The 8,485-nt window shown below is 34.6% G+C and overlaps 1 protein-coding gene across 1 annotated transcript; it reads right to left on the bottom strand.

Annotated features, from left to right (window-relative positions):
• Positions 1–375: 375 nt before the first annotated feature.
• LOC139776423 (F-box/WD repeat-containing protein 9-like) lies at positions 376–8,200 on the bottom strand. The gene is made up of 7 exons (XM_071713052.1): positions 8,058–8,200; positions 7,536–7,698; positions 6,221–6,372; positions 5,912–6,144; positions 3,964–4,243; positions 3,603–3,905; positions 376–1,044 (listed from the first exon to the last, which is right to left on the bottom strand). The coding sequence occupies exons 1-7, from the start codon at positions 8,136–8,138 to the stop codon at positions 928–930; spliced, it is 1,329 nt and encodes a 442-aa protein (XP_071569153.1). The 5' UTR covers positions 8,139–8,200; the 3' UTR covers positions 376–927.
• Positions 8,201–8,485: the final 285 nt, after the last annotated feature.

Genomic DNA, 8,485 nt, shown 5'->3' with positions numbered 1-8,485 from the left:
GGTTTCAGGTGAATTCATTCTTCGAGAACAACTTTCCAAATAACGCATGTTTTTCGCCTACGTTGCCTGGACTAAAGGTGTCGCGAAAGAAGTGTGCGTATCTCGATCGATCTGTATTCGACTCTTTCAGAATGAGTGATGAAGTGATTAAAAATTTGCATGTTTATTTAATAAACTTAATTAACGGTGTCTATAAACTTAATTAAGGGTGTCTATCGAGTTGCGACGTAAAGAATTCCAATAGGAACGTAATGCGAAACATCACGCGTCATTCTGGAGACTTTGAATTCCATCCCACAGGACCTGCGACGATTCGGAAGAGGTGTTTTTTCCAGCGATCAAAAAAAGGATAAGGGGCGTTACCTATTACTCGAATACACGACTTGTACTTTTATTTATAAATGTTACAAACAAGCGTCTGGTACTCGAAGAATCTCTACACGGCGTCGCTTCTGGAGTCTGCAAACGCACAATTTTACATGAGGAGAAAACGCATGATATTAAGATAAAACACCTTTTCAGAAAAATCTGCAAAACGACAAATGATATGATATATGATATACGATAATACAATGTATAAAATAAAATATATTTAAATACTTATGGCACTTATTGTATTAAAAAAATATATTTTCTCATATTGTCTTCTCAATATAAAAGATCCCATCATGATTACGCAATAATTATGAGATGTGTTTATAATTATAACTATGATTATCGCTCAGCTTATAAACGCAAGCGATGTTAGTAAAACTTTTACTCGAAGAAATTTTGAACAAAACGATACGTACTTCTAATTTTGCAGAATGGTATAGGTAAATACATATATTACATTGTACATTAAAGAGACGCGTTCGAATAGTACCTTACAATTAGTAAAAACTAAGAACATACATCACATATCAAAGAAATACAGCTGTAGAATAGCTATAGATCACGTATAGAAACTTTCCGTTCATTATTTTTCGTTGAACACGTCAACTTCGGGCACCATACCTCGATACCATCACCGGATATTGCGAGAGTGCCATTCAGATAGTCCATCTGCAACATAAAACACACGAACAGTTACATACAATATTGAACAAAATTCACGATATTGCAAGATAAGACTTGTAAGAATGTTGTCAATTTTAAGGATTTTACTTACATTCGGAAGACAACGATAAAATCTGATTTCAAAGTTTAAATGTAAATAAAAATTTAATTATCAAACTGTATATTGGGCATTCCACGCCAATTCGCAAGGGGTCAAACTTCGACCTTTTTATTTTTGATGGCTGCTCGTTTTTTAACAGGTCTTTACGAGTACTATACCCATGTATAAGATCGTTTCTATAATAAATGTAGCGTTTCCGAAATAGAGCCTACGCAAAATAAAGACTGCAAAATTTTTAATGAATTTTTTCGCCTATTAGACAACGTCTAAGAAAAAAATTCATTGAACATAAAATACGCTATTTAGATCATAGTTTAAAAAAAAATTAGGGGAGACCGGGGCTAAGCCGACACTATTTTTTCAAAGGCAATTTTTAATATTTAATTAAAATTTTTAGGCAAATTCAATGGTACATATTTAAAGAGTGTTTCTTCAGGTACAAAATTGATTCAGGAAGTTTTGCTGTACGTCGCTTTGTTTTGCCGCCAGGAAAGAAAAAGTGACGCGAAGACAAATTTTCGAATTGAAAAATGCCGGGGCAAACTCGACACCCCGCCGGGGCAAACTCAACACTTTGTCTGATCGACACAATTTGATCTGGAACTTATTTTTTACTGTCTGAAAATGAAAATACATTGTTTATTGTGTATTTAAAAAGTACAAAAATTCGGAATAAAGTAGCTAGAACAATCATTTGAAATAATGAGAACAAAAATTGTTGAACTTTCAATTATCTTCATCTAAACTCATGTCTGAAAAACAATTAATGCAGGTAAACTCGCGATCGGACGTGCGCATACATTTGTCATGAGCCATACGGCTGCATGACAAGCATCGTTTGTTACTGGGAGCCGACGAAACACACACAAAAATTTGAATATCTCGAAAACCCCATTTTCTATTTTTTTGAAATTTATAGGGAATATTCTAGGGAGTATTAGAAAAATTTTAAGATTAGTCCGAAGTTGCGCAGAAAACTTGGGAATTTTTTATAAATTTTTTTGTGAGGCAGTAGTAATATTTGACTCACAAAAGTGTAGTTAAAAACGCGTTTCAGACAATTCTGAATCGATTTAGATATACTTTTTTTTTAGTGATTGACGTTACTATGATGAAGATCTCGGCATAGCACACGACAATTGCGATGAACAGTGTGAGAAAGGCGAAAAAAATAGATTTATGAGGAAATTTAATTCAATAAATATATTTATTTAAGAACATATTATTTATTATTTTATTATTTTGTGCTCAGTATAATTATTCGAAAATGAGTAATTTTTAACAATTAATTTATAATTTTTACTTGGTATGACGCAGTGGACACGTTGAGTCTGAGGTATTCTTTTCGTTTGATCGTACTGACCTGTCAAAAATTCGGCGGCGATTTCATAATTTTTTTTGTCCCAATGAAGACTGCAAAATTTTTGCCCCGTCCCAATACGTCAAGTATTGGGACAAAAAAAATTATGAAATCGCCGCCGAATTTTTGACAGGTCGGTACGATCAAACGAAAAGAATACCTCAGACTCAATGTGTTCACTGCGTCATACCAAGCAAAAATTATAAATTAATTGTTAAAGATTACTCATTTTCGAATAATTATACTGAGCACAAAATAATAAAATAATAAATAATATGTTCTTAAATAAATATACTTATTGAATTAAATTTCCTCATAAATCTATTTTTTCGCCTTTCTCACACTGTTCATCGCAATTGTCGTGTGCTATGCCGAGATCTTCATCATAGTAACGTCAATCACTAAAAAAAAAGTATATCTAAATCAATTCAGAATTGTCTGAAACGCGTTTTTAACTACACTTTTGTGAGTCAAATATTACTACTGCCTCACAAAAAAATCTATAAAAAATTCCCAAGTTTTCTGCGCAACTTCGGACTAGTCTTAAAATTTTTCTAATACTCTCTAGAATATTCCCTATAAATTTCAAAAAAAAATAGAAAATGGGGTTTTCGAAATATTCAATTTTTGTGTTTTTTTACTTTATTAGTTTAAAATTATTATTATAAAAATTTGGAGTAATTTTTTTTTAAACTATGATCTAAATAGCGTATTTTATGTTGAATAAATTTTTTTCTTAGACGTTGTCTAATAAGCAAAAATTAATTAAAAATTTTGCAGTCCTCATTTTGCGTAGGCTCTATTTCGGAAACGCTACATTTATTATAGAAACGATCTTACATGGGTATAGTACTCGTAAAGACCTGTTAAAAAACGAGCAGCCATCAAAAATAAAAAGGTCGAAGTTTGACCCATTGCGAATTGGCATGGAATGCCCCATATATTTTATTTTACACGTTGATGTTCAACGAATTTTTTTTCAAAGTCAATGATACGATACATACGATAGATACAATGATACTTGTTTTATCTTATTACCAATGATACGATATTTTCAGCAAATCTTATACGTGTGATACTCACGTCGTAGATACCTCCGATCTCTGAAAAGTAAGCAGCGATGGGCTTTGGCGGATCCGTAAAGCTCGAAATTCTGACAGTGCCGTCCTTGGAACTTGTTATCAGGCATTCGTGCGTCAGATGCACTCTCGTTATACTTCCCGTATGCCAGGTGGAATAAGATTTTACTAGCTTGAAATCATCCTTTGGATTTAGCACGTGCAACTTCGAGGAGTTCCAACTTCGAAATGTGTCCCATGTTCTAGTTCCAACGAAAACCAAATCCCGTCGCATATTTATACACGTGGGGTGCGCTTCACCTGGAAACTAAAAAGTACACCTTCGACATTGTGTCTCGTTTCTCGATGTTAAAATTTGACATTACTGTAATAGACTTAATGATCCGTCCGGCTCTTTGATCCCAAACGGATATCGTGTCCTCGCTGGCGGACAGGATGTATTCCGTGTTCATGGCCAGCCTATTCACGTCTCTAGTGTGAGGTCGGTAATGCCTGATCGGGTTATTTCTCGACCTCGAGTCGAACACGTATATAGTCCCGCAGTCTAAGCCGGTCGCAAAGAGGTTTCTCCCCGGACCCGATGACGTCGATGACATACATGATGACGATGACCATAATGACGAGTATAATCTGTCGCTCCTCGGTCTGTGAAAATAAACCTGCACTTTTTAAATTTTATATTTTTATCTATTGTGCTACATAAACTATCTTTATTGCTTATCCCCGCAGGGTTTGCAAGTCGTTTTTATAAGGAACGTTACCCAAACCTTTACACTACTACCCTTTCTCCTCTCACTTTAACCCTTTGGACCAACGGCTTAACGTCTCTTTCCGAAAGACGGAGACCAGTTTGCTCCGCACAAGAGCCTATCTTGCACGGAGGAGCGCAGCTTCGGAAAAACATTCCATGTTTACATGGCTCTAGTGGACTCGAACCTGGTTCCTCAGATTACGAGTCTGGCGCTCTACCACTAGACCACACTGCCGCCCCTATTGTGCTACATATTGTTCTAAATTTATTATTAATTTATTATATCATTTTGAGTTTTTTTTTAACTCTGCCGTATTGAATTACAATTGTGCTAATTTTTGCCGTAAATACGATAGCAATATTTTATATTGTATTAAACAAAAAAATGTTATAGTACCGCACTAGTTTCCGATTGAGCTAAATTTTTTTTAAATAAAAGGATACTAACTGGTTTAGTAAAAAAATACTGTGCCATGTTGTACCGTTCAAAAGACATCGATATATCTATCCATTTAGTAGAAAAAAATAACAATATATAAACAAATATTGTTATAATGTAATTTATTGTATTTCTACTATATTGTACTAATAACAGAGAACACAATACAAAAAAAAAAAACAATAGCCATAACTCAAGAAATTGATAAAAAGTCAATTATATGGGAATAGGTAAAACATAAATTTAATATTTTTTAATTTTTTAAAGTTGTGTCGGGTTGTGTTCGACTTTTTTTAATGACAAAAAACCACACCAATTATTGGATTTTAAAATACTACTGTTAAGGAACTTAGGTTTTAGGAATAAAAAAATTCGAAATTCCATCCCATCTGAACCATGGTAGATAATCACGTTTTGTAAATTGTGTTGAGTTGTGCTAAACAAAACAACCGAGCGACAATCGAAACAAGTACGGAAGAATCAATAAGATTGAAAAAATTCAGCAAAAGGGGGAGGATAAAAAAATTTGGCAGCACAACTTTTAATAATTTGAAAATGTCAAATTTTTATGTTCATCTACTTTTCGATTTTTTTCAGTAAATAGATAGATATATCGATGTTTTTTCAATGGTACAACGTGGTATAAAGTTAGTAGGTATCTTTTTACTAAAAAAAAAGTTGAGTTTAATCGAGAAATAGTATACTAACAAAACTTTGTTTTTTTTCACTTTGAATACGGTTCAAAATATTATTTTCATATTTGCGGCAAAAATTAGCACAATTGTAGTTCAAGACTTGAATCCTTGAATACGGTACGGTTAAAAAAAAACTCACAATTCAACAAATACGGGGTTATCTTCACAGAGGTAACGCTCCTGAAATATTTGACATTGATAAAAAAAAACGAGTAGAATAGTTAATATGCAGTGAATTAGGTTTGACGAATAAACTTTGGAATTGCGTTTTCAAATTATCTGTTTTAACAAGCAAGACACCAAACGGACTATTTGCATTCGAATAACTTGGTAGGAAACGATTATTTCTCCCATAAACAGGAAGCACTTTCCTCACTCAATCTTCTTATCGCGGAGCGGCCGAAAGGAACAGTTCTGCTATTACGTACAAATCGTAAGTTCTCTGATGGACAAGACCGGTGTTAGTGAGCATCCACGACTTAACGTTCAGATGAAAGCTGCAGCTGTAGATCGTGTTGTCTATCGCCGTCAGATCCCTGATACCTGGTGCTAATTTCATGCGGACGAAATTCTCGATTTCATGAGATAATTTCTTGCGTGAGGGAAGTTCCTTGTAAAGTAAGTGTGATTTTGACGTATAAACTACATGAGAGGTTCCATTCTGAAAGCGGGAATAATTATCATTATATCGTTTTCTACAAAGAGAGTAGGGCCACTTGACATAATATGCTACCTACTACATGCATCAGTGACACAGCACCTATAATGGAACCACGTGTTTTCTCGATGAACAATCTCTTCTTTTTAGACTCAAAAGTCTGTTTCCACAGTGCTGTTTGTTGTTTAATTGCAACGTATGACAACATCCAACACAGTTTGTCGGGTCTCGCTGTAATTGATACGTGACTTCTTACATTAAAAAATATGAAAACTTATACATACCATAATACTGATTGTGATACAAAAAAATTTATATACATATAACTTGAATTAAGTACAAATAAACTACAAGCACATTCTGGATCGAATGTCTACACAGAGAGAAAAAAAATGTTTAAGGTAGTTCTCCGGTCCTTGTACTAGAGAAAATCGATTTCCTCTAGATTTTCTTGAAACTGTGAATTTACGTTAATTTAGGTGTGCTTTATGCGTGGTCTAAACTTCAGTACCTCTTGCGGTATAAAAAATCAAGATACTGAGCCTCAAAGTTTCAACTTCTTTTATTAAATTTTGGTAAAAATTGAAACTTTGGAGGCTCAGTATCTCGATTTTTATACCGCAAGAGGTACTGCAGATACTCTACTGTAGCAGACACTATAAAAATCGAGATACTGAGCCTCCAAAGTTTCAATTTTTACCAAAATTTAGTAAAAGAAGTTGAAACTTTGAGGCTCAGTATCTTGATTTTTTATACCGCAAGAGGTACTGAAGTTTAGACCACGCATAAAGCACACCTAAATTAACGTATATTCACAGTTTCAAGAAAATCTAGAGAAAATCGATTTTCTCTAGTACAAGGACCGGAGAACTACCTTAATGAAGTCTAAATACATTTACTTAAAATTATTTTGTTTATTGAAGTAAATATTTATGCTAGTTAAATAAAAATATTTAATTCTAAATAAAAATGTATAATTCTAAATAAATATGTGTATTATATTGCGTAAATAAGCTGTTAAGAACCACATAATAAATATTCTTTTTAATAACAATATTTTTTTTCAGTGTATTCAAGTTCTTACTTTATGCACATCCGATTGTTGCAATAAACAGAGTTGTACAAGCTTTCTCGATGCGACTTTTTATAAATAAAAAAAGAGAGATTAAGAAATATATAATGTTTTGTAAAACACGCTTATTTTTTTTAAGACGAAGAAGAACTAAAATACTGCGAAATATGAAATCTAACGCGATGTATGCAACTAATGTGCAATCTGCAAATGCTTGCGGAAGCTCGAACAGCGCTGGCGTAAAATGGCATACAGATTGTTCTATTTATTCACAAAAATAATTGGTCGTGCAAGGCGTAAGGTGCTATTAATTTGAACTAACCGGGAGGCAAAAGCGGGTAGCTAGCATCTGGCCATATATGGTTAATTCGTGCTTTCCACAGTGAGTTTGCATCTTTTAAAATCAGGTAGAATCGTGTGCACACTAAGCTCAAACCGTGTACCAACGTCGACCCATCTAGAAAGGAACAAATATGCAGGAATATCTGAAATACAGCAGAATATAAAAATTAAACGCACAACCAAACAAACGCTCCGAAAGAGATGGAGACAGAACGAAAGAGAGAGTCGACCGTCGCTGGTTCATCACCCTTCACTCCTTCGACAAGCGACTCTTACTACGGAACTTTTCGGAATAGATTCTGATCGAAATTGCTTAGTTCTTTTTTTAGATTTTTATTGTGCTTTTTTCTAGAAAAAAAATAATCCTGATTAGAATCCATTTTTAAAAGTTCCATAATGCGTGACTAACGGATGCAATAATAGCGACGATTAAAAAAAGGAATTTTGTGCACGTGTACGCAGGCACGCGTTACACGGGTTTTTCATTTTTTCTTATACATACCTCCACCGGGAGACGCTGCAGTGGTGACAGTTGTGCATTTTCCTCGCCGTCGTAGGCGCAGCTTACATTCTCGTTATCCATTTTATCTCGAGGCGAATCTGAATAGTTTTATTCGATCTGCTCGAGACTGACTCGGTGCTTCAACGAAGGCGACTGAGGATGATGTGATTGGTGTAAACACGGGAGAATCGCCGTATATCCGGTGCATCATGCACCCACGTGCATCGCACATAAGCGACGCCACCTATACAAGGTGTCGCGAAAGAAGCCGGTCGCAAAGAAGTTTCTCCCCGGACCCGGACACGATGACAATACAGATGAACATAATGACGAGTATAATCTGATGTTTTCCTTTATTGAACATGTCGTAACCGGTCTCTTTCTACTCGTGTTTCACACTATTGAGTCATTTCCGCTTTTCCGATATT

The sequence above is a fragment of the Temnothorax nylanderi genome, unplaced genomic scaffold (assembly GCF_030848795.1).
Source record: "Temnothorax nylanderi isolate EJ_2023f unplaced genomic scaffold, tnyl_v1.0 TNYL_tig0119_pilon, whole genome shotgun sequence".
Classification (NCBI taxonomy): Eukaryota; Metazoa; Arthropoda; class Insecta; order Hymenoptera; family Formicidae; genus Temnothorax; species Temnothorax nylanderi.
Note: the sequence above shows the minus strand (reverse complement) of the source record. Positions and strands in the feature narration are given on the sequence as shown.

Bases quoted from the DNA above. Each gene is read 5' to 3' on its own strand.
- LOC139776423 (XM_071713052.1), bottom strand. From the start codon at position 8,138: ATGGATAACGAGAATGTAAGCTGCGCCTACGACGGCGAGGAAAATGCA. The intron at 6,373-7,535 runs GTTAGTTCAAAT...TATCAATTACAG, and splicing joins CTACCCGCTTTTGCCTCCCG to CGAGACCCGACAAACTGTGT. The intron at 6,145-6,220 runs GTAGGTAGCATA...TCCCGCTTTCAG, and splicing joins CTGTGTCACTGATGCATGTA to AATGGAACCTCTCATGTAGT.